Source organism: Kryptolebias marmoratus, linkage group LG8 (assembly GCF_001649575.2).
Source record: "Kryptolebias marmoratus isolate JLee-2015 linkage group LG8, ASM164957v2, whole genome shotgun sequence".
NCBI lineage: Eukaryota > Metazoa > Chordata > Actinopteri > Cyprinodontiformes > Rivulidae > Kryptolebias > Kryptolebias marmoratus.
The window spans coordinates 21,085,969-21,112,101 of NC_051437.1; the positions used below are offsets into that span (position 1 = coordinate 21,085,969).

Below are 26,133 nucleotides of genomic sequence, written 5' to 3' on the forward strand. Positions count from 1 at the left end.
AATAATAATATGGGTTGATTGAAGGTGTGAGAGTGCTCTTCCACTGAGGGACTCTAATCTTATCTTAAAGTTCACTCATCACAGGTATAAACAAATATCCAAGTACCTAACTATTTAAATAATACAAAGTGAATACATCTAAAACATCATTATTTTCTGCAAAGGGTCTAAACTATGTCCTTTCTTTGTATAGAACACATGGTAGGGAATTAATGGGTGCTTGCACAGACACGTTCCTGTTGAACTGCTTCTTTTTTGTTGCCCTCCTGTTTACGCACTACAGCCTCAGCTCGCTGCCTATTGCGTCTGGGAATGCTTCTTGGAGGCTTGAATAAAGCCACAAAGTATGTTAGTTATCAAAATGGTTGCCAGCAGGAGGAAACGTTCATGTGCTTCTCCATCTTTCCTTTAGTCTTCAGTGCAACTCACCAACACGGAGCCCCAGGCCTATCTTTGTGTATTCAAAGTGTTTATAGACAGTTTGTTATTGTTAACTAAGAGTTAGATGATTTTCTGCTGTGAATGGATCTTTTCACAAAGTCCCAGTGAGTGCTTTCCTTCACCCAACACCAGGAGGCTTGTCGCTGCCAAACAGTCGCAGGTGCAGGATGTGAGACAGCAGCAGAGTTTTTGGCTCGTTTCAAAGGCAGCTTTCATTTCACTTCCTCAGGCAGGTGCTGTGAGGTTTCCTGTTTCTCTTGGTCAGTGAGGGATGGTTTTTGTCTTCATTTGCCAGCAAGTGTGGCCTGTTTATGCCTCGAGCCTAGAGAGATTCCACCTTTAAGGCAGCGTGCTAAGAAGAGATATGAATGGGGTGACGAGAAAGAAAAAGGGAAACACAATGGTGTCTTTACTTGAAAGCGATTCTTTCATTTCACTTGCTTGAGCATGATCCCCAGACTCAACTTGTGAATGTCACGCAATTAGCTAACCAGGCTGTGATATACGTTAATTAATAACTCACAATTGGCTCTGAAAAGAGGGGAAAAGAGGAAAAGTGAGATGAACTCATGGTAACGAACATCAACAAGGAAATGGGTAACCCTGTGGGATTATAGGATATTATTCTAAAGCTGAAAGAGAAGACAAAGGTGAACAGACAGAAAGAACACATTGGATAAATATAAACCCCATGTTGTCATTGTTGGTTGGAAGAAAAGCTCAATTTTAAGTAAATATCTGTGCACAAGAAGGCAGATCAGGAAAAAGTAAGAAAAGAACCACGGTAAGAGGAAAGGAAAGAGATGTGGATGTTGGAAAAATTAGGACTTATCTGAATAACCACCGTGGACTGTATTTTTTTTATCCTGATGCGTGGGTGCATTGCCAGAGGATTACAGACAGTGTGTGGCAGGGAGATAGATGAAAAGCGAGTCTCTGCCTCTTACGAAGCCATACGCAAAGAGAAGATTGACAGAAGGGTTCATATGTGACTCACTTCCTTATCAGCATGCAGTCATGCAGTGTTAGGCCAGCAGCAGCATGTGTATTTAATGTTTTTACTCATGCATTTAATATTCAAAGGAGATTATTGATCTAGTTATTATGCATTTGAAAAACCGTCAACTTGTGAGCATCAAGTGATGCAAAAAAAGAAAAACAAGAATAATAATAATAATTCTTTTAACCATTCTACATATTTGTTAGGTCTCCAATGCTCACTTACAACCTGAATCCACCTTATTGTGGTTTTCCACACCTTTCTCACAGCTATGAAGTCGGATCGTAAGCGTCTGAAAGCGGAAAAGGCAGATCTGGTGAACCAGATGCAGCAGCTTTATGCCACCCTGGAGAGCCGGGAGGAGCAGCTCCGCGACTTCATACGCAACTACGAGCAGCACAGAAAAGTATGGCGCATACACCCACACTGGCATGCACAGATGCACGCAGAAAAAAAACAAAAAAACAAACACAACTTTTTACTTTTGTTGCTGTTCTCATTGGTTGCGTATTGCACAAAATACCTTTTGGGCAAACACAATCCATGAACAATGATCAATGAAGCTTGGGCGATCAAATCAGTGAGTCGATACACTGTGGATGAGAATACTTTTATGTATGTGTATGTGTACCGCAAAAAAACAATTACACTTTAAAGATTAGATTTTTAGTCAAGCCCACTCCTGTTGTTTTAGTTTAGACAGGTTATGTGTTGTGTCATACAACACTGCATGCAGTGCAGGCTTAGAAAGGTTGATAGACCAGATAAACAGAGGCTTTACTTGATCTTTAATGCAATTTTAAAAATAAATAAATAAAACAAAAACAGTATTACTATTTTCCAGGTTAAAGTCTGTCAGTATAGTTGGGCTCCACTTGTGAACCTATTCATCAGGATATGTGTGTCTGCCAGGAGAGCGAGGACGCAGTAAAGGCTCTGGCTAAAGAGAAAGACCTCCTAGAAAGAGAGAAGTGGGACCTGCGACGACAGACCAAGGAAGCCACCGAGCACACAGGGATGCTGCGCTCCCAGCTCGACCTCAAAGAGAACCGCATCAAGGAGCTGGAGGCAGAACTCGCCATGGTGAGACTGAAGGGCAGACAAGAGATGATCTGACACAGAGTCAGACACTTTTTAAGGCTTTTATCTAACTTTCGTGTAGCTGAGTTAAGGGATACATGCAGAAATTTTAAAATGAAACAACTTTACTTTAAATGGCTAAAAGAACAAAAGATAAGTCAAGTTACAGCAAATATTCAACCATAACCTTTTAGCTTTTCTGTGACTTTTACCTAATTATGAACTGTATCAGAAATTTTGTGCAAATTATGACAAACTTGTGTGCAAAAAAATATAATTAGTAACAAGTGGTGAACCAAAAATGGTTTCTTTTGTTTAAACAGATTTTTATTTTGAAATACTTGCTCCAAACATTCATTTTTCTTGAAACAAAGAGGAAAAATTTGATTTTATGAGTGTGCATCACAACTGTCTGACACTTGTGCTGTTCTAGATGTTTAATTAAAATATAGAAAGCCTTTAAATGTCTAGCCATTGCTCATATCTCCAACCCCCTCAGATGAGTAACTGTGTCAATCAGAGAATGGAGTTCCGAGTGTTTGAACGCCTTGTGGACAGGGACTACTCTCCCAGGGTCATGGCGGTAAGACTGGCCCCCAGTTTGAAAATTTGACCCTCACTTTCCCTGAAAATGTCTCCTACCTGTGACTTAATTGTCAGTTTGGGAAGCCCCCCCCCTTCTCAGATGCACGTTTTTTGTCTAATCCTCAGCCAACCCTCACTGATCCTGGTGTTCCTAACATCAGCAATCCCAAAGTGTTTTTCCTCCTTGATTGATCTGAATGTGTTTTTGATTCAATTTGATGCTGAAATGCTCTCAAAAATAAATGAGCAACAAAATTCCAATGACTAATTACCCCAAAGATTTGTGACTGCATTCTGTTTTGCATGTCAAAGACTGTGGCTGATAATCATTTGACTGCTGGTGAGTCAACATGATTGCGCTGAAGCTGATTGTGCTGGTGAATTGCAGCCTGTTCGTGTTTGGCATGACAATAAGATTTGCACAATAATACTTTTTCGAGCAGTTTTAAACAGCAACACGTCATGGCTAATCGGAAAACACACAACCACACAGGAAAATAAATAAATAAAGGAACATTTTGCCAACGCAAAATAAACACACCTCCCAAGGCTCCGGCAGCTCATTGTTGCTGCTGAAAAGCACCTCAAAGCAAATGTATTCATTAAAGTTATAGAAAGCCCTAATTGTTTTCAGTTTCTCTGTTTTTACACACCACCAACCTCCAGCTTCCACCCCCCATGGCAAGCAAACAACAAACGCCTCCTCCAAATTTTCTATCCTTGTTTTATAGGGAGGTTTCGTGCTGTTGTTTATATATTTATTTACTTTTGTCAGCTTTCTCAGGAATGATGGTAAGAGACTTTAGACAACAGGAGAACAAGAAAACAGCTACATTTTCAGGAGACAAGAGCAGCGTGAGGAGGCAGAAGGGAAGCCCACAGAATTCTAGACACAAAACCCAAAATGTTTATGTGCACATAATGCAGAAGTAAATTTAAATAAATATTAGTGATCTTAGAGAAACACAAGCTCTATCAAAGATGAAGATTTTCTCCCAGGTTCGTATAGCTGCTCAGAATATACATGTCTGTCTCTCTCCTTTAGGCCAAACAGTCACTAGCCACCCTGACGAAAGATGTGCCCAAGCGTCACTCCCTGGCCATGCCAACAGAGGCGGTCGTCAACGGCAACAACCAGGAGTGGGTGATGCAGGCTGATCTCCCCCTGACTGCGGCCATAAGACAGAGTCAGCAGACCCTCTATGTCCACTCAGGGCATCCCACTGACAGACAAGGTACATCATCCTCATCCTGCACACAAACTGAGCAACATGGGTTGGTGATACCATTGTTTACCCTCTGCATGCTCACACAAAGCTGCTGTAAACACATTCAATCTTGCCATCTGCTCTGTATGATGATGTTGCTGTTGTGTCGTGTCATATGCTTTATGTTTTCTTCTCTTTTGACATTATTGAAAACTGAACATCAGTTGCATGTTAAGTAGAAATTGTGAGAAAGGGAACAGAATACTGAAAATTTACATTTTTATCATTTATTTTTCTAATTTCTTGCTAAAATTGTTAGTATTATTTACTCTTTTTATTCAGTGTTTTCAGTCCTCCTTTTAGGTTTTACTTTTGTACAGCAGCTGCCCCCTTTGACTGACATACACTGTAGGAGTCGAACGAGAAATGGCATGGCCTGTCACAACACTAATCTGACATGCAGACATTTGTCTAAAAATACAATATAAAACCATATTTAAAATTCAGTTGGCTCTTTATCCTGTAGCTCAGTCAAACTTAGTTGGATCTTCATACAGATCTTCAAAATGATATATGGGATCTTTTGAAGTGGGGTTCTGTTGAAAAGTTAGTAATTATTATCTTACCTGTTGTTGATAGCTCTTTAGGTTTGGAGAAAGTTTATATATCTAACCAGATTGACAAGGTAATGACTAGTCTGAGAAGCCAAGACCCAAGTGGATTATTGCCATCTTAAAACAACTTCAATCTCAGTTTATGCAAATGCTGTTCTATAAACTTTCAGCCTTAAAATATTACACTTAAAACTTTCAGAAAATATATACAATATATATATATATATATAGTCTAACTAAAGTACAAAGTAGCAGCAGAAGGCATCAGAAAAGATGAAGTTCTTCACAAATTATAGCCTTTCAGCCATCAGAATTTAAATTCTTCTGAGTTCCTACAGATGTTTTAAAGGGCAGTTTTGGGCTCACACACCAGTTGTTAACGAATTGGGAACATCTGGAGAAAGTCACAGGCACAGGAGAGAAAACAGGGAAGATGTGTGAACAATCAGAACCTCCAAATTGCAATGAAAATAGTTGTACTATCTGAATCAGTCTCATTGGAAAATGCACACATGCTCTCAACCTCTGGTAAGCTGTTTTTACTGTTGCTTAGCAACTGCAACTGGTTTCAAATTTATTTTTCTTTATTACTGTACATTTTAAATCTATTTTATTTAATGGTGCTAGAGTACTAAGGCGAATCAATTTTATTTTTTATTTTATTTCTGCCTGCTCACTACTTTTGGCATCCCAAACACCCGAGTCAGAAACAAGCCTTTTTTTTTTCTCTCTCCTCTCTCATCCCACTTAGTGGCCGCCGTGCGGGTGAGCCCATGCCACTCGCGTCAGCCCTCCATCATCTCTGACGCCTCGGCAATGGAGGGAGATCGGTCGTCCACACCCAGCGACATCAACTCACCGCGTCATCGGACTCATTCGCTCTGCAATGTAAGGGCTGCTCACCACTGCACCCTCCCAAGTAATCACCTCCTTTGTGGTAACTGCTGACCGTTTTACTGCCTGGCTGCTGTCGTTTCTGTCCACCATCCTTCTGGCTGAGTTCACTTTTGCCCCACACTGTCTGCTGTGTACTCCCTCTGTTGATGTGGTTTGGATTTCTGTAAAATCCAGTGGTGGTTGTTGATTTGAGTGCATGCCCGGCAGCATGGAAAGTGTCCCTTCCCCTTGTGTGTTCTGATCTTTCTTGCTCCCTCCACACCCTTTCACTGACTCCTTTGCTCTTGCATCATTCAGTTCCAATGCTCTTCTATTCATCTTCGATTTCCCTCTGGTGTCCCTCTCCCTCTTTCTGCCATCAGTCCCTAGAAGATCTGGAGGAGGCGAAGCGTAAGAAGAAGAAAGAGAAGATGGGCTTGGGCTCACTGTCGCGCGTCTTTGCCCGGGGAAAGCAACGCAAGTCTCTGGACCCTGGTTTGTTTGATGGTACTTCAACACCCGATTATTACATAGAGGAGGATGCAGACTGGTAAAGCACACATGTCTGAGTGAACCACCTGAAGAGCTGTTGGGGCACTTATCAGAGGACATCATTGTGCTTATTGTATGGGGGAATGAGTGTCAGTGTGTACAGATATATTATTTCATGTGCCTGTGTAGTTTCACCTGCATGCATACCTGTAGGTGCGTGATAATGTGCACATGAGTGTGTTTCCTGTGGTCAGAAGCCATGTCAGAAGTCGGAGGCGCTTTTTTTTCGTTTCACTGAAGTGTAAATCTTAACGAGTAAATTGCACCTGTATGTACTGTACAGTCTTGTAAATAGAAGGGAGAGGGTAACACAGCCACTACATGGACATGCTCTGTCGAACCTGCTCTCCCAAACAGCTGTGTTATTGCATCTTCTAACTGTTCTTCAATTTTGACTTTTTGTTTTCATTCGACTGGAAACTTGAAGGACTGCTGTACTTGTAAATAACAACAGATGTTGTGCACTTTGTGCGTGTAAATGTCTCCATGTCCCGAATGCCTTTTGTTATTTTGGATATGTGCTCCCCTCCCTTCAGTACTTAAAGTCCTCCCTGTTTATTGTCCTGCCTGGTATCCCCCCCTCACGCTCCCCTTCCCACGCTGCCATGATGAGAACAGTTTCCTGTAGGCAACATGCAGACTCCTCAAATCCACCATCAATTTGGTTGTCTTTAATTGCGCAGAGATGCTCATTGATGTTTAATCAAAGACCTGAAAAAAAAAGCTGCTGAGCGTGGAATCAAACTCTGTGTTTGTGTCACGGTGCCATGAAGTCTAACAGGAAAATGCCAGAAATGTGGTTTCTATCTGCTCAGATAGAAGATACATACTAAACATGTGACATGCATGGTCTCAATCCACAAACGCATGCAAAACTTTGAGAAGTGTTGTAAAAAGGTGGTTTAAAAAGAGAGGTCAGTTGTTCATGATTTTCCTCTATTTTTAAATGAAGATTTCTAAACTCGACCTTCTGTTTTTTTATTGCTTTGATTCCTGCATGAGGTTGTATCACCCCACACTAAATGCAGCTTAGTTTTTATCTGCACCTGCAAGGCAAAGTTGTCGTGCAAAATTACATTTGAAATATTAAAGATCAGCAAAATCTCCAAGGAAACCCAGCTTTGAATTTTCAAAAATGATTATTCCTTTGTTCATAAAGCTTTGTCCCATTTCTTTCTGCAGAATCTCACAGTTGCTTGTAGCTATAATTATATTAATACTCTAAAAGGCTTCTGATAGGGGTAGGATTATACCCCAAGAAATCAGTCTAAAATAGGAAAGGTAGATCTAAAACTGATGGTCAAGACTTTTATATACCTCTGGGATTGAGATAATTTTTAAATGATGACCTAAACCTCAAATAAGGGGAGAACATATTAAACAAACTACTATAACATTAGTGATTGCCACCTCTGAGGGTTAAAAATCAGGATTTAAGCACTCTAATAATGCAAATATGTAGCTTTTTAAGTAACCCCGTGAACTCACCAGAAATTCGTATGCAGCGTTTAAGCCACAGCAGAAGGAAAAAAAAGCAATTAACTTTGTGCCAAAGGTTAATAACATTTCTTCAAGCAAAAGAATGTCTGTACACACTGGATTCTTTTCATCCTGGATTGAGTCTGAGTCTGCACTGCCCCTTCTGGAAATCTTTTCTCTCCCTGATAATAAACTAACACTGGGTATTCATCAGCGTCACCTAAAACCCAACAGAGTGCCAGATTACACTGAAGCTGTTTTTACCGGCAGCGGTTTTCAGGAGTGTTCATACAAGCAGTGAGGAGGATCTGTTTAACTCTTTGCTCAGTCTTTTTTGGGCGCACAGATTTAAAGGTAATTCATGAATCAAATTCTAGGATAAAATCAACACAAACGTGTACATATAGGAACGACAGCTCAACTAAATTATGTACTTAACATCTATTGACATTTATGAAAATAAACCATTTTTATGTTTTCATCTAACCAACTTTACCTGCTGATGGGGAAACAGCATATCAAAAGGAACACATTGTATAATTTCATTTTTTTGGAGCCACGGTTTTTATTTTGTTTGCCACAGATACTTTAATTTTTTGTAAATGAGATAAAATTACAGAAATGAAATGGATATTATTATTATTATTATTACTATTATTATTATTAAAGAGTTTTATTTAAAGTCAAAGATGTAGGCCTCAGTGGAGGACTTCTACTCTGAAGCCCTGAGATGTTTTAGAAGTAGCAACTTTTTAAGGCATGGCAACAACGTTACAGTCAAAAAGAACTAAATAAGAAAAGAAAAGAGTATTTTAAAATAAAATCAACTATAATGATTTTCATGTGGCTGTCCTCTCTTTTCCTATAATTGTGTTGTGTAAGTGTTCATGTGTGGTGGTATGGTTCTAATCCTGATTTGTCCCTTTTTTTGGTGTTGGGGTGGGGCTGCCATTTTTAACGTTTGCATAGTTTTCTTCAGCCCTACAAATCCATCTGTGAGTGGACTCCAGCTTCTAAATGGCCTCATTTGTTTCCCCCCGTTTTCCATTTGGAACTTTTCGTTCACAGCAGAAAACGTCTCTACATCATTTGACAATTATGACTTCGAATTCAGTGATCTAAAAAATAAAAGTAGAGGGGACATGAGGCCATGCCAGATAGCGGAGACGGATCTTACATGTCCGCACATGGTGTCAATAACGGTCTGCACTGACGTGACCACTAACCTCTAACACCTGACCCCCTTCTGTCAAACTTTCATCACGCTCTCAACACAGTGGAGCGACCCAGAACAGCAACCGGGTTCGGGGCACGCAGGTTCCAGCTGTTTCACAAAGAACTGCACTGGGTTGCAAACTGTGTTGGCAGAGGCTGTCTAACTGTAAAACATGACAAACCGCTCTGATTGCTCGCACTTCTTCAAGTTGAATGAAGTTCTTATGGAAACAATGTCAAATCTATCTTTTAGAGAAACAGTGAGTTTTATATTTTTATATTATCAAACAGCAGAAATACTTTTCTATTATGTGCAGTATTATTATGTTTCTTTACACCAGTATAGAAACAAACTGTCTCCGTAGTTTTTACATATCTGTTTCATGCAACTATGGCTGCAGATGCTTTGCAGATAAAGACATAATTGGGTATTTGAGAGACATAGGCACTTTGACAACTGATGATTTCAACAAAGTAATGTTTTTACAGAACACACAACACACTTTTGGTGCTTGAAAATGTGTGTGTGTATTTTTGAGTAAAATATAACCTAAAACCTGAGAGGTTTTTCCAAACCCAAAAGTCAATTTCTCAAATCCTGATCCTCAAAACTACAGGTTGGGGAAATTATATTTTCAATTTGTCAAAAGTTTAAAATGTAGTTTTTGCTTAAAAAAAAAAAGTTTAGCTTCCACCTGTGAACAGTCAGACCAACAGAGATCTCTTAAAGAGCATAAAACTTCCAAGTCATCAAAGGCCTCTCTGTCACTGCATGATATCAACGTTCAGGAGTTCATTCTCAGCAGAAGAATGAACAACGAGGATGTCCAGGTTAGGATCGCAGTGAGACAACCGCTGCTCCCTAAAAACAATCCTACTATTTTCACCCGTTTGCTACAAAAAATCACGTACACAAGCCAAAGCGCTGCTAGAAAGAAATCTTTTGCAGAATAATGAGATGACAATAAAACATTTTGGCTAAAATGAGAAGAGAGAACCACAGTTTATCTGTAAAACTTGGCCTTGTTACTATCATAGTTCGGGACTATTTAGCTGACACTTCATTTTTTTCCACTGATAAAAAATGTTTTAAAAAAAATCTCATTAGTTTACTTCTTTCAAGCACCATTGTACTTCCAACCCATTTAGCTTCCAGTGGGTTTTCTTTGTTATAAATAAGAGCGATATGTTGTACTTAGAAAGGAACAGCTCGAGCCAAAGCAGCAAAATTTATGCAGTGACTTTATGCACTGCTCTTCGGAAGGCACATGAAAGCATGTAGCTCAAGAAGAAAAAGACCAAAGGCTGATAAATAACTTTATTAGGTACCAATAATTTGAAAAACAAATAAATAAATCCTGGAAAAACAGCATAAAGTTTGCCAAACAGGATTTGCTTCATCCTCTTACTGGCAACAACACACACACAAAAACAAATATCCTGTTGATTCTTTCTTTGCTTTTTCCTTTACTTTATTTATTTATTTATTTTAAGTTTTCAAGCCAATTTTCAAAGTGAATGATTCAGAGAGAGTAGGACGTTTTTAATCTTTTCACTAAAATAACAAAATGGTTGCTGGAAGTGCAAAAGCCAACAAGGACAAAGAATCTGCTTGATGCATTATGACTCAGCTTTGAGATGGATGCTTTTATCTGAGGCTCATTAGCTTCCCAGCATCCTCAGAGTTTTAGCCTTGATGGCAGTGGCTAATGTGTAGTTGGCTTGTGAGCCAGAGAATAAAACTACATTGTAAAGCTTGTATTAAAGTGAAGAATTTTAAAAAATATTAGAAGAGTTAAGTGACTATAATAAGCTGTACAGGTAGAGGTGAGTATTATGTTACCTGAATGCTGGAAAGTAATTCATTCAAAAATACCTGCTGAGACCAGAAAATGTTGCGAGGCTGCCACCTGCTGGTGAAGAATTTGAAACGCTGACACAATCCCTGTTTTGACTTTTAGGTAAAAACTTTCACCTAAAGACTTTTAGGTTTTGATTTATAGGTAAACCATAAATGTTAAGATCACTATTGTGTTTTAGCAGGTAAGCTCTACACAATTATAAGAAATAATCTGTTGCATAATCCATTTCGACAGTATATTATAAAAATGTGATGTAGCTAGAAAAAACATGCATGAAAATATCACACATATTTCCTAATTGCTGAGTTGCCGCAGGCTAAATCACATAAATGAGTCATGTTAATTCAACAGCTCAAACAGCTGCTGCTCTAATGGACTTCTTAAATAAGTAGCTTGTTTATAAAAGCTGCATCTTTGTTTACAGCATCCCAATTGCAAAGAAATGCTCGTTGTAATAAAAGCAAAAAATAATATTTCCCCCCAATTAGGCTGATCCGATGTTAAATTCCCTCTTGTTTCAGTATGTTCGTGTTTGTTTTTACCAGTGCTCGCTAGTTTCACTGCCAGCTCTGCCTTCACTCACAACCTCACCCACGTCACTGGTATCTGCCTCATCCCCCCTCACCCACCCAGACTCAGATAGCCTCTCCAGCCCCACCCGGCGCAGCCTCAGCCTGTCAGACGGCTCAGAAGACCAGCTGGATCGCCTCCAGCAGGTGGAACTGGCCAGGACGACTCCCATGTCTCAGTGGAGAGCAGGCACTGTGCAGGCCTGGCTGGAGGTTGTCATGGCGATGCCCATGTACATCCGCACCTGCTCAGAAAACGTCAAGAGTGGGAGGGTAGGCTGGAATGGCTTCTTTTGTTTATTCTGCCTTTATGCTTTAAAACTTTGTTTCATCACTCTTAGATGAAGACACTGTAACCCTCTCCAACTGTGACATTTTTCAGGTTTTACTCGGACTGACAGACGAAGACCTGGAGCTGGGGTTAGGTGTCAGCAGTGTGATGCATTGCCGAAAACTCCGCCTGGCCATTGAAGATTACAGAGATGCTGAGAGTGGGAAAGAGTGAGGAAACGATAAAAGGATTTTTACAGAAACTGAACAGGAGATGGAGTGGCAGTGTTAGAGGGCCATCTGTTGGTGAATGAATGTAAAAACTGCTGATTTGTATGGGATCACACCTCAGAGGGTAAAGGTCTTAAAAGCAGCATAATGTTGGTCAGTTTGACATAAATAAAACACCTACAACAGAAATACAGTGGCCTTATAGCCAGCGTGTCCTGACAATATGTAAAACGTTAGGATCAATGCATTCAAATAACTGGAGATAAAGTAATATTTTGGTCTTTATACCCTCCATTGTGGGATAATTAGATCTACCTTAGGTTTGATCTGGAAATGTTAAGGCATTATATTTTTAATATTTAAACATGCAGGGCCAGCAGCATCCGTTTTCTTGTTCCTCTGACTTTATAAAAAACTTTCATTTGCTGGAGATTCTAAGTTAAAGAAATTGTGCCATGTTTTGATGACTGTAAACAAGGTTCGAATTTTTGGGAAGAAAAATATTACTTTTCAAAGCTATATTTTGTAGTTGGAACAAAAACAAAACTCTTTATCACCCATTGATCTTAATTTTAGTTTCTTGATCAGTCAAGTGATGACTAATACTCTCATAATTTTCATAAAACTCAAACTGATAAACAGTCAACAACCCAAATGATCCAAGCATAAATATCAGATTTATTATCACAGATTATGTTAATTCCATATTTGATTGGCTGGAATATTTTGTTTTGACAGCAGTTTTATCAAAAAGGGCTTATAAAATCGTTACTTTTCTATTTCTTTTTTATTTTACAAATGAATAAACTCACTAATCTGTCTAGCTACCATTTTTTAAGCATTCCCCATGTTATGCTATTTACCTTTTAAGTTCATGGCAAATCATGCAATTATTGTAATAAAATCTTAAAGGGAAGAACAGTGACTTTATTTTGATGAACGGACTATTGTAGTCTCTTTTATTCATGAGTACATACAAGTCAGTATTCAAAAATGTCATTTCTTTGCAAAGTGACCTGTACAAAGTTGTCCTTCTGTGTTTTTGCAGGCTGTCCAAGGCTGCAGATTTGGACCACCACTGGGTGGCCAAGGCGTGGTTAAGTGATGTTGGCTTGCCTCAGTACTCTCAGGCTTTTCACACCCACCTTGTGGACGGACGCCTGCTGAACTCACTAACACGTCGTGACTTGGAACGTTACCTCAACATTACCAAGAAATCTCATCAGGCCAGCCTGCTCCTGGGCATCGAATTGCTACAGTTACTCCATTTTGACAAGGAGGTGAGCAAGAAAAGGTTTCAGGAGGGAAATTACTTGAGTCTGCTTTGAAGATAAGACCTGCTAGTTGGGTAACAAATGTTTAACATAATATTTCAGGTATTACAGGCTCGCAGGATACAGTGTGAACACCAGAATGCGGACCCGTTGGTGTGGACTTCCCATCGAGTCGTGAAATGGATCAGAGATATTGACCTTAAGGTGGGACAGAAAGACGGCGCATATTAAACAACAACAACAAAAAAGACATTAAAAAAATCACATAACTAAGTTTACACACAACAAGTAAATCAGGTCAAAAATAAAAATCATTTGTAGAGAAGCACTGAGTTAAATTAAAGGCCTAGCATTTTTTAAAGAATCCCTTTCACCTGCCACCTTTTATGCCAGTTTTAAACTAAGAAACTTATCTTGAAAAATGATGGAACTGGAGCCGTTTTGGTCAAATCTTGATGAAAACATTATGCAATATTTCATGTAATATTGAGAGATGTTGAGACTGACTCTCAGCTACTTAGTCGATTTGTTTTTGCTAAGGTTGATTCGTTGTGGAGGCCATCTTGAATCGAGACGATGATAAAGACTGTAGATGTACATCCAACAATTACTTTCCCTTAGTTTTATTAAAATCTTGTTCACTGGTTCAAGAGAAATTTTGCTAACAAGACAGACAAAGAAAAACGTGCGCGCGCACACACACACACCCACAGAGACAAATACATCATCACCTGGTGACGAAAGGCTGTCAATAAAAATAAGCCTAATTGTAATCACACTGAGTTAAAAGCTTTAATGCTGAGAGCTCACTTGAACATAAATTATAAAATCTGTTTACGTCTGTGAGGTTGAGTCATAAAATTATTTTAATGATTAGGCTCTGATGATTTTTCTAGCGGTGACTTTTATTAACAGTCTTTAGTTTGACAGCATGGGAAAGTGGAACTGATGAAGAGAATAAAGCAGCAGTGATAACAGACATCCAGGAATGAAGGCAGACGTGAGAGAGGGAGATCTTACCCTTTTGAACTTGCGCAAAAAGCTGCATTATCATGTAGGTCAATGGACGTATTTATTTTTACTCATGGTTCTCTCTGTCACCAGAGTGAGATAGGGAGCAGAGTGATAGATGGCCTTTGTTACTTTACCTCATACAGCTATTACTTGATTACAATACCTGTGAGGAAACCACACCTTTGTTAAGACTGCAAATTTCATATTACCTGCACACTGACCGCATGCACAGATAACATAGATAAGAATGTCAGGACTGGCAATTTATTTATATATTGCATGGATTTTAAATTTATCCTGATGCCAATAAATAAATCACTGTACTCTGCTCAATACAATCTGTTCCTTTTTCAATCCTTGTGTTCAGGAATTCGCTGACAGTCTCCTACATAGTGGAATTCATGGAGCTGTCATGGTGCTTGACCCTGCTTTCAGCACTGATGCCATGGCAACAGCACTGGGGATCCCCAGCAGCAAACATATGGTCCGCAGACACCTTGACGAGGAGCTGAAGACACTTCTTGGCTCTGCTAGGTGAGAAGACATGTCCACACATCCCACAATAAAAGGAACAACATTAAGATTACAGCGAAGCCAGAAAAGTAGATATCCTGCTGCTGCTACGTATCTGATTGGTTATTTGCTGTTAATTTATTTGCTAACTATTGTGTCTACGCCAGAAACCCCCTGAATTTGCGATTCCTAGAATTAGTAAACAACATGAGTAAACTGATAATACTTTCACTGTTTGTTGGTAAATGCCACATAAAGATATCCTTGTATATTTTAAATGCTACATGTTGTGTTCCCCAAAATGTTATTTATTTCTATGCTCACCTGCAGAGTGGATGCTAAAAAGGACTATGAGCATTTAGGTTTAGGAACTCCACCAAACCTGTTTCGCCAGAACTCCCTGGGCAGACCACCCAGCGCTAACAGCCGACACACCGACGACGAGGGCTCACTGAGGAGGAGGGCTGTCAAGGTGCCAAAATAATTACACTCTTAAAAACTGAGGAAGTTCTTTAAATAAGTGTAAAAGTTGGCAACTGATACTCATTTTGCAAAGTGGTGAACATAGGGGTCCCACAAGGCTGATGTCTTAGTCCCTTGCTGTTTAGTATGATGGCTGATCACCCCTCAGATTATATTCTTAAATTTGCAGATGATATCGCAGTATTAGGACAAATTAATTTAGTCACAGAAATACCAGACAACTTAAAAAAACTTAAATGCTTTTGCAATTAAAAAGGTGTTTGTGTTCCAGCCTCCATCAGGGTTCAGTCCCAAAAACCACAGCGAGCGAGACCTGAATTGCCATAGCAACTACGGCTCCCTACCCCGAGAAGTTCGGGACCACACTCCACCCAGAACTGAGGGAAGTCCAATCCATCGTTACTCCAGCATCGAGATCACCAATGTGTGATGACAGTGAAGCTGAAACTCCACCAAACGTGTTTGCCAACCATGTGAACCTGAACATAAAAGCTGTATTTCTGAGCCATTACAGGACAAATCATTGCACTTTATAAAAAGGATGCGTTTCTTTTTATAAGTTTCCAATTGAAGTAAGCAGTGCATAGGTTGCATTTTGCTGTTTTGATCAGTAATTGTCCTTCTCTTATGTCAGACTCAAGAGATGAAGGATTTAAGCTAAACATTTTTTTTAAATAAAATTATATGTCTAGGAAGCAACTTGCTGATTTTTTTTTTTTCTAATTACTGCAGACAAACAAATTAGTCTTGAAAAAAATAATTTGCTCTTTTGAAAACAAACTCTTTGTACAGGGTACTTAAACGGAGGGGGAAAACAAACCAACAGCAACAACAAAAAAACAAAAAAACTTTCAGTGCTCTTGTGCCATTAAGTTCTTGTTTTGTGATACCTTGTTATTGTAGCTGAAGATAAAAAAAAAGAAAAAAAAAGACTTGAGCAGAATTTGACATTTTCATGTTTATGTTTAATAGTCTTTGTTTCATTTTACACTTCTGTGTGTGAACAAATGTAGCAACTCCTTTGGTGATTTATACTGTGGGGTAAAAAAAAAACGTATTTGAACAAAGCTAATAAAAGGTCAAAGCTGAAAAGAAACTAGATGCAAGTTTATGGAAATGAAAGAATGTCTTTTTGATACAATAAAGATCATATTTCAGCTATATTTGATCCAGGTAATTTTTTATCAAAAAAATTTTTTTTTTTTATCATAATCTTGTGAAGGTTGTCAGCTTTTATACTCACATTCTGTGAAAAGAATGTGAAAAAGCAGCACATTTGTGATAGACAAACATAACTGGAATCAGCGATGCTCAAAGATCTGCAGCTCAAAATGAGGAACCTAAATGACTCATGGGTAATGTGACCGTTGTGACACTTTTAGAGCGCTGCAAAGAATTATCAGCCAATTCTACAGTTAAACAGGTAAGGAATCAGGGGTGATTTGTTAGAAGATTGAATCTAAATTCATCAGCAAGTAGGGGAGTAATGCAACACCAGATCAAACTTTGAAGTCTTGTTACTTATAGCAACAAAATAAAAAGAAGAAAGAAAGAAAGAAAATTGACAGCCTTTTTAAACTAAGAAAACTGATTGATTTCACTGGGGAATCATTTGTTCTGTTAAGCTCCCATAGTGGGAAAAACAATGAAACCTTCAGCAGAAAGTTTGTGTTAAAATGAGGAAATAAAAAAATACAATACTAATTTTTTAATTTACTTTCATTGCTATCAATATAATGCAAATCAGAAGTCAGAATAAACCAACTTTTTCCATTTGTACTTCAGGTTTCAGCCTTCCTCTGGGTTGGGGAAGTTAAAAGACGGACGTATAAGCAGTTTAGCATGAGTGTGACTTATTTCTCTTACTCACAGTGACTTGGACTTTATGTCATAAAGATGACACAGCAATGATTACGGGTGCTTAACCTTATGTACAACCTGTCTGCTAAACCACCCATTGGCTGGTTGATGATTATTTGTGTTATTAGTAATATAGCAAAGGAAGGAGGAAGTCCCACTTGGGAAATACTCAATGGAGAAATCAGCACCTACACAACAATGGATGTTGATGAGATTTTAGGATAAAAACAAATCATAATAGTAGTTATTTTATTTGACTATCATTGGGTTTGATATTGACTGAAGCAATTGCAAATATTCTTAAGTTAACCTGTTCAAATAAGGTTTCTTCAGAGAGCAAATCACGCTTATATCTCAGTGTAATATTTTCCTTTGTGGCTGCCAGCAAATTTGATTACAGACTGGCAGTGATGTAGGATCAATCCAGGCAACGAGATGTAATCAGCACTTGTTCACACCGGTTCTCTGTTTATTGTCCCCTTCTCTATATGTGTGTGTATGTGCTGTAACAATGGAGCTAGACAAAAGCTTAAGAGGAAGAAAGCTTCCCCAGAGCCCAAAGCATAAATGGCGCTTTACTGAAAAGGAACAATGCAAAAGTTGGCCCGTGCTGGATTTGTTTTGGCCATTCTAATAAAACATTCATGCAGGCAGATAAAGACGATGAAGGAGAGCAAAGTGCAGCACATATTATTATTGAAAGTGCAACATAAATTATATACTTTTTGTAAAAACACATGACTAAAGACCGTCCATGTCACATGACTGAGGGTAAACTTACAAAGAGGAAGTAAAAGTGAAAAACAGAATGATAAAACTATACAGTTTGGAGAAGTCGTCTGTGCCACTGAGGTTCATTAATTCAGTCCGTTGGTTGTTACATGCCCTGTGTAAAAGAATGAGTCGTAAACTGTCTGGGACTTTTGATGGTGGATTTTGGGCTGGGCTGGAAAAGACATGCAGAACTATCCAACTACAGTGAGAATGGAAAGCAGCGGAAAGTGAAAGGTGTTGTTGTCATTCTAATGCTGATTCAACAAACTGTCATCGGCCCTTGAGAAAATGTGGGATCAGCAAACACTTTGACATTCAGCGATGAAAATCAATCGGAGTTCATTTCAGTCAAATTGCTGACTGAAGCTGATAAGTACGAAGGATTATTTCATGTAGTGAGGGCTTTTGTGCTCAGTCAGTTACCTAAATTAGGGTCCATCCACTTTGAGATTTCCATTCTGTCTTCATGAAAAAACCCTGTAATGTGGAAATAAAGTAATTCCACATGAGTCATATTAGCCTTAAAAAGCCTAAAGGCTTCCTAGCTGGATTGCTAAATGAATCTTCCAAATGGAAAACGACCAAACCCAACTGCATCTGGAGACACAAAAACTGGAGGTGTTCATCTGTAAAAATGAGTACACTGACCTCTCACTATATTAAACCTCTTAAAAGGCTACAAAAACCAGCCATTGCTCAGTAACTGAGTGAATCCCAATAAAAATAAATTGATATCTCCTCAGTTTCTTCAGAAACATTGTTCTCTGAACTCTACTTCAGCATAGCTTCTCTATTTTTGGCTTCTTATGCTTCTTATAACATTTAGCTACTGTTTTGGATTTTTTTGTTTTTAGCAACAATTTTGGGAAATGTGCATTTTAAATATGATTTGGCTAAATATATGTTTTAGTCCCCATTTAGCTTTAGCCTTTAACTACTATTTTGATCATTTCAGCTAATTAATTCATTCAACAAATTTCAGCAAAGTCATTCAGGTCAACGTTCACAGAAAATGCCATTTATCCCGTTGTGAACCCTTTCCTGCAGTGACAAAAACACTCTGCTATAATAACAAAATATGCTTTCGACCCTGACCCCGAGTTTTACTTGAAACCAACTTCAAGTACTCAATGTTCATGTTTGAACAAGAATCCAGTTCTAACCATGATGAAGTCACTCTGCAACCAGAGTTTAAATTACATTTAAATTGAATTATCTGAACAAGCTTAAACAAGTGTGCTCTTCCGGTGAAGTAGCTATTTATAGGGCCTTGGCCGCTACCAGACAAGTAGGCCTATTTGTTTTTCTTCTGTTTTAGAGTTATGTGGGCTGCAGTGGCTCAGTTTGTCCTGTAACCAGAGGGTTGCTGGTTCGAGCCCCCACTCTGTCAGTCTCAGCCGTTGAGCCGTTGAGACACTTCACCTGCCTTGCCTGCTGGTGGTGGTCAGAGGGCTCGGTGGTGCCGGTGTGATGGCAGCCTCACTTCTGTCAGCCGCCTCCAGGGCAGCTGTGGCTACAATGTAGCTTACCACCATCAATGTGTGAATGACTGTAGTGTGAAGCGCTTTGGGGTCCTTGGACTAGATAAAGCCATATACAAGTGCAGGCCATTTACCATTATGAATGGTGACTGTTAAGTGTTTTAGTTTCAGGTATTTGCACAGCAAATGGGGCATTGAAACATAGATAAACTCCATGCAAGTCATGTGTTTCTATTAGTTGTGGCTACCTTTTTTTATCCCTCCCCCTCCCCCTCCCCCTTGATGGACCAAGAATTTTGCACTGCAGTTTGAGACCAGGGGTGAAATGCCTGGAATATTTGCCCTCTGCTCTCCGCGTGTCAGCAGGCCAACAGTGAAAGGGTTAATGAAACTGGAAGTGGCGCGCGCCCGAAGCCCCCCTCCTTCCTGTTTTTTTTTTTTTTTTTTCTCTCTTCGTCTCTGGCCGGGCCCATCCGTCTTAAAGGAAAGTTCCTGACTCTCAAACCGATTCCTGCCACCAAATAAAACCACCGGAAGTCCCGTTGTCGCGGAAAGAGTTTGCTTTCAAAAACAAAGGAGGAAAAAAGAAGAAGAAGAAAAGCCACACCGGCTTTTAGCTTTGAGAAATTAAGAAGAGGAAGATGGCAAATGATGCGGAGGTGAGTGCAATCGCGATGTACTCGCTGAATCGTCACGAAAAGGTGTGTTTTCCCTCTCGCTGTGTGAGTAATTTTAAGTTTTCTCACGGTGTAAACTCTCCGCTCAAAGTTTAACGAGCATTTCGCCGCAGTAAGCCCACTCTTCAGACAACCAGAGCAGAAACATTTCCTGAAAGTAGCAACCAAACACCAGCCTTTACATGTTGACTCTATGTGAGAACAAAGCGTCTCTGTAACGCTGTGGTGACACGCATTAGAATGACATTCTGTGTAGGTCTGAGCTGCTTTTTTATTTTATTTTTTAGCTCGTCAGTATCTTATTGCACTGTTTGGTGAAGTAAAACTGCCCCAGCCTATAATTTGGGACTTCCTCGTGTTAAATTCCTTCACAACCCCAGGGTTACGCAAAAGGATTTTAGCCAGGCTGGGTAAGTTTTTATGATGAGGTGAAACATCAAACCAACTGTTTTAAAAGAACTCAGTTCCAGGTTCATGCCTTGCATTCTTTAGAGAGGGGCTTAGTTTAGGGCTGGGTTAGGCCGTCAACCTCATTAGTATTCACATGCCTGGGCCTGTTTGGAGACCACAACCCCGTTTGTTAGTTTAACCCAGTGGTTTAACCCTGGTCCTCGAGGAACACCATCCTGCAGGTTTTCATTGTTTCCCTGGTTTTCAGCACGTCTTGGATGTCTGCAGAAGCCTGTTAATCACTGTCATTCAAATCAGGTGTGTCAAAGCAGGGAAACTAAAACATGCAGGATAGTGTTCCTCGAGGACCAGGGTTGGGAACCACAGGTTTAACCAAACCTGAAAACCTGGCAGGACTTCATTCAGATGACCACTTGTGTCCGAGTTCAATCATAGGTTCAAATGACAGCTGGTTTTGCCACTTTGTACCTACACCTGGTACTTAAGGGTTGCCATTTTGGACTCGCATGGTTCTGTTTTAATGCTCATGTGTTTGCCGTTACGTACCCTAAGATTTCTGTGTCCTTGTCTCAGGTGAACTCAAGCTTAGGGATAAATGCCAGAGGTTAGGATTAGGATTAGGAGTGAGGAATCTTCAGGCCCGTCACAATTGGATTCACAGGGCTGCGGCGCGGTGAGAAACCAGTCGATGCATTTCAATTATCTCAATGCACCCTCTGCGGCACTGCATGGTAGTTTGAAAGCAAAGTAATTAATTTACCACCAGTCGTGTCTCTGGCCGAGCCATCTCGTGCACGTGTCCGAGTGTCCAGGCTCTGGGCTTTCACACGTTAGGGTTCCTTTCGTGTTCCTCGAAATTATGTTTTTAACTAACATTATCGAAGTAGATTTTATTTTCTGGACATTTGGAAAATTTGTCCAAAATCATCTTGTTTGCTTTTCATCTAAAACAAACAGATTTTACGCTCCCCACCTCAAGTTCACTTTAGGGTTGGAGGGGATGGGAATAGAGATATGGGAAGCATTCGCCTACTCTCAAACTACAGGAGGTGTTATTAATAATAGTCCAGTAGAGTAAATCATTCATTCTGTGGCAGCTTTGGAAGTGGGCTACGAAGCGGGGTCAAGGTGGGAACAAAGCGAGTCCAGGCAGGTATGAAGAGACCCACAAAAGCATAGGTGCATAGTGACTAAAACTGCAAAAGTATGATGTGGTGAAAGCACAAATTAACCCGGAGCCTTTCAGGCTGGTTCTTTTTTCCCCCTCTTTCTCAGTATCAGACGTTTTATTTTTCTTCTTCTCTGAACTAAGGTGAGAACATGTGATCCGTGGCATGTTCTAAGTATGTAGGCAGGTATGCCCTTCGGTCACGCTCGTTGCCTTTCAGGGAATCATTTCACTGTGTACGGCACTTGTATTTCCAGTAATTTGCCGTCATAGATTGACAATAAAGACTAAATGGTCTACAAATTTGATTTAAAAGGAGATAACGCCATCGTAAACCCGTAGAGATCGGAATTGTGTAATATTTCTTCATTTACAGTGGCCGCAGTAATCCACCTCTTTATTGACCTCGGTTGCTCCTGTCGTGGCAGGTGACTTTGAAAGGCGGGGCTGCTGTAAATTTTTTACCATGCAGCACACCTACTTCTGGAAGCGTCCCGGTTTATTTGACTTCAGTGAATTATATGTGCCGTCTGTTTCCCTGAAAAACTGGGCTTGGGCTCTGAAAGTGCAGCCCTTTAAACGGCAGTGGCAGCAGCAGCATGATCAGGACAGGAGAGCTCGGACTGGAGAGGTCCATCACACTTCATGCACTGCACAGGAAGAAGAAGAAGGGGAATTTAGTTGCTTCCGCTCGAGTCAGGTAGATCACATGTGTTAAACCTCGGAGGGAAACAATTTGAAGCGTTTTCTTTTTTTTGTGTATTTTTTGTTTGTTTTTAAATTTCACAGTTTGCCTTTTCTCTTTACAGCTTTTACCCTCATAGAAGCTGGTCTCACTGAGGTTTTGGGGACTGTCAAGATGCGTTCCAGCGTAGATGTACCTCAGTGCTCCCCAGGGAGCGAAGGAACTAATAGTAGCGTCAACAACAACAGCAACAGCAACAACAACAGCAACAGGACCAACAACGAAAACAGTGGAAACTCGGGCTCCCAGTATGCATTGTGTGCTCTTGGAGTTGGTCTTATTGCTATGGGTATTGTGATGGTCGTGTGGAGCATGGTGCCCTCAGACGCGTCTACTACCAACAGCAGCACCAGTTCAGGGGGAAGTGCCATTGACACCAGGAGGAATAAAGCATCGTCCGTGGCTTTCGTGTTGGCGGGCTCCGGCGTGGCTATGCTGCTGCTGTCCTTGTGTTTGGGAATGAGGAACAAACGGCGGGAGCAGCTGAGAACGCGGGAGGCCCAGAACCAGAGGGAAGCTGCAGCGAGAGAACAGCAGGAGAGAGAAGCGTGAGTCGAGCTGCGACTTGACTTGTAATTTTATTTCGTTGTTGTGCTGTAATTGAGTTAAGCACACTTTAGATTTTAGAGACTCCCCCACCTTTAAAAAAAACAAAAACAAACAAACAAACAAAGCATGTTTGAAAGGTTTTTATCTGGATCCTATTGTCTTCTCGGAGAGTTTTCTTAGAAAAGGCTTTGTTATCTTCCGGGTTTTTTTTGGCACGAAGTGATATGAGAACCAAAGGTTAGATTCATGACTGTTTGTTGACAGTAACATTTTAAAAACGCGAACACCTTAGACATTTTTATGCTTCTTTAGTGGTCTCATATCACTTTCAGGAAGCTAACAAATGATTTGTATTAATTTAATATAGATCCTGGTTCAGTCTCCTAAATGCCTATTTTATCATAACTGCAACAAGTGTTTTGTTCTGAAGAGACTAGACCACAAGGACACGGCGTGATTCATATGTGATCATTTGTCTGTAAATGTTTACAGCGCTGAGGAACAAGCCCGACGTTTTGCTGTTCCCTCCTACGAAGAGGCAGTGGAGAGCGGCCAGTACCCTGTCCGTCAGAGCAACCTTCGCCCAAGCATCTCCCAGCTGCCATCTTATGATGAGCTGGTCCAAGTCGATGGCATACAGTACGAGAATGAAGGGTCAGAGGTCACAACTACTATATCACAATCTGCCCAATCTTCAAATGCTCCTGCTGTTTCCACAACAAATCACAGACCTGGGAAAAACAGCCTGAAGCTTCTCCCTATCAAAATCCGAAGGATTAAGTCCGAGAAACTGCCGATGAAAACCACTGGCACCTCTCAGCCAGCGCCTGACATCAGTATTGAACCTCTCACCCCACCGCCACAGTATGAGGATAAAGTGCCTCCGCTTTAACACCCACATGATGTTTCAAAATATCTGCGTGAACTTCCTGGACTCGTCTGTTATCAACCTTTGTAGACCTGGATCTGCTTGTTGTTCTTGCAAAATGTTCCGTCATGTTTTGTTCTGGACTTTGTTATCTGTTCAAATTTATCATCGTGTCCCTTATGTGAACAGACGACGCTCTCCTTTATTGCGGCTCTCATTGGTTCATGGAAACGGGGTGTGAACAGTGTCTTCATCGCGCCCACTTCATCGGATGACAGATTTTGTCACACCGGGACACTTTGGACTTCATGCCTTTTTCACATATCTTGTAGGTTTCTCTTAACGGGTTACTTCATGAAACCGGCCTCCACTGTGCACTGATTGTCTGAGTGAGTTGTTCGCAGAGGAGATTAGGAGACATTAACGATGGGTTGCACAGAGGATTCGTGTTTAAATGATCATGTGTGCTTTTTTTGTGTGATGGCTGCCATTTAGGCTGTTTGAAGACTTGTTATTTTTGCTGTCAGCACCTAACCTAACCGGCTGAGTATTGTTTTATACTGTGCTATTATTCTACCTGGAAATTTTCCTAATTATCCAAAATTTAGCCTCTCCTATTTTTACATTCATCTTTTTTTTTTTGAAATGGCTCAAGACTCGTCGGTTTACACGTTTAATCAAATAAACGGATGCAAACAAATGCAAATACGGAAGCCAGCATTTGTTACGGTACTACATACTGTTAATCCATGTGTCATGTTGCTGGATAAAGACAGAAGAGGGAAGGGGCACAGTACTTGTCACTTTTATACTTGTGATCGGTAACCAGTTCGGGGATTGTTTAAAGAAGAACTCGTTTTCCGGGAACCTTAAGGAAGCTTGTTTTTATAGAGGTTTTAATTGCTAATGTCTGACTTTGAATGCAGCAATACATGCCCTTCAGTTAGTTATCTACACTAAACCATTATTAGGTGCTGTTTTTTCCTCTGAAAACACTTCCCAGATGTTTCAAAGGACATTTTGTGACTCTAATAATGTTTTATCAGAGTGTGTTTTCAGTGTTGCTTCTGCTCTTACAAACATCAGACACTCTTTGAGCGAGCAGCTGCACCATAATAACAGCAGCTGCTCACTGACTTTCTGATCACCATTCCTTCATTCGCAGCTTGACCCTGCAGCCCTGTTTTCACTTCAAGTATGTGGAGGAAGAGCTGCTACTTCAGGCTTTATTCTGGGAAAGCTTTGAACTACATTAGTATACATGTTCCCTGTCAGGACACTCTTAATTTCTTCTTTTTATATACAAACGCCTGAAGCCAAGCTAACTAACTTATCAGTCATTCAATGCAATGTTATTCTTCTTGTAAAGTTTTTTTTTTTTGTTTGTTTGTTTTGCTTTGTAATATCTAAAGTACTTTCCACTAGTGTTTCCTGTGTAGTTCAACTTTGTGTTTTGCATAAAAGACTGAAACGTTAGCAGCAGCAGCAGCATCCTCGACTCACTTCTGGATTGTCACTGGAATTCAGCTGCTTTTCACAGACTCGTTTCAAAGCTGGAGCTCGGTGTGTCCGTTCTGTTTTAGTCAAATGTGTTTCTGAGGAAAAAGAGTGGATCACATTTGCAAAAAAACAAATTATAATTTTTTTTTTTTTTTTTACTATGATGTCAAATGTTTTACATTTCAGTTTGATAGTGTTTATATTTAGATGTCACTTTTTTGTAAAAAAAAAAAATTGTTAGTGTCATGCAAGTCTGCCCTTTTATTACTTAAATGTCTTTTTCATATGTACTGTGAACACATGCTTTTCTATGACCTTCATATTGGTGTTATTAAAAATGCGGAAGTTTTGAAAAGTCATTTATCTCGATTATTTATAAGAAATAAAGGTGAGCATTTGTTAAGTTTGTGTTTGTATAATGTGTATTTTTATGGTGTCTGTGTGGGAGCTTTCTCCATCCTGCCTGGTCTCTCTTCTTCGCCTCTCTTCCTGGACAGCGGACCGTAAGTACTTGAAGTCCTGCACCTTTGTGACCTCTGTTCCCCCTGCCTCCCTCTCACTCACACATGCACTCTGTCTTCCTTCCTTTTTCATCCTTCGTCTTTCAAGTACATACCTCCACCTCTCCAGGTTCTCACCACAGATCACGATCTCACCTGCAAACATCATAGTCCACGGGGATTCCTGCCTGACCTCATCTGTTAGTCAAAAGTTGGACAAATACTTGTCCCATTTATTGTTCCGCTATTAGGTAAATATATTCTCATCAGGAGGTTGGCTTAAGTTGGCAGCTGACAGGTTTACACAGAAACTGACTAAGAGGTGTTAGCTTTA

General features: G+C 40.0%; 2 protein-coding genes across 13 annotated transcripts in view; both read left to right on the forward strand.

Moving 5' to 3' along the window:
* kazna (kazrin, periplakin interacting protein a) overlaps positions 1-16,345 on the forward strand; it is a 151,592-nt gene extending 135,247 nt beyond the window's left edge. For 5 of the 10 annotated variants that reach the window (XM_017417722.3, XM_037977201.1, XM_017417725.3 and 2 more), the window contains 13 exons: positions 1,711-1,847; positions 2,354-2,524; positions 3,021-3,104; positions 4,152-4,341; positions 5,680-5,816; positions 6,188-6,311; positions 11,546-11,754; positions 11,864-11,982; positions 13,031-13,262; positions 13,359-13,460; positions 14,638-14,804; positions 15,114-15,255; positions 15,538-16,345. In XM_017417722.3, coding sequence (XP_017273211.1) covers positions 1,711-1,847; positions 2,354-2,524; positions 3,021-3,104; positions 4,152-4,341; positions 5,680-5,816; positions 6,188-6,311; positions 11,546-11,754; positions 11,864-11,982; positions 13,031-13,262; positions 13,359-13,460; positions 14,638-14,804; positions 15,114-15,255; positions 15,538-15,696 — 1,973 coding nt within the window. In that variant the 3' untranslated portion in view covers positions 15,697-16,345. Of the gene's footprint in view, positions 1-1,710; positions 1,848-2,353; positions 2,525-3,020; positions 3,105-4,151; positions 4,342-5,679; positions 5,848-6,187; positions 8,322-11,545; positions 11,755-11,863; positions 11,983-13,030; positions 13,263-13,358; positions 13,461-14,637; positions 14,805-15,113; positions 15,256-15,537 lie in introns of those variants that run through there. The other 5 variants (XM_017417723.3, XM_017417724.3, XR_003039215.2 and 2 more) reach the window with 5 other exon arrangements.
* A 3,477-nt stretch (positions 16,346-19,822) lies between these two features.
* On the forward strand, positions 19,823-25,658 carry tmem51a (transmembrane protein 51a). Of its 3 annotated transcripts, none has more exons than XM_017417817.3 (3): positions 19,823-20,082; positions 22,447-22,930; positions 23,424-25,658. In XM_017417817.3, the coding sequence occupies exons 2-3, from the start codon at positions 22,497-22,499 to the stop codon at positions 23,821-23,823; spliced, it is 834 nt and encodes a 277-aa protein (XP_017273306.1). In that variant the 5' UTR covers positions 19,823-20,082; positions 22,447-22,496; the 3' UTR covers positions 23,824-25,658. The 3 variants fall into 3 exon arrangements, with proteins under 3 accessions (XP_017273306.1, XP_017273304.1, XP_037833094.1); XM_017417815.3 differs by having other exon boundaries at positions 19,823-20,040; XM_037977166.1 differs by lacking the exon at positions 19,823-20,082 and adding an exon at positions 22,247-22,337.
* The last annotated feature ends 475 nt before the right edge of the window (positions 25,659-26,133 follow it).

Bases quoted from the DNA above. Each gene is read 5' to 3' on its own strand.
- tmem51a (XM_017417817.3), top strand. From the start codon at position 22,497: ATGCGTTCCAGCGTAGATGTACCTCAGTGCTCCCCAGGGAGCGAAGGA. The intron at 22,931-23,423 runs GTGAGTCGAGCT...AAATGTTTACAG, and splicing joins GAACAGCAGGAGAGAGAAGC to CGCTGAGGAACAAGCCCGAC.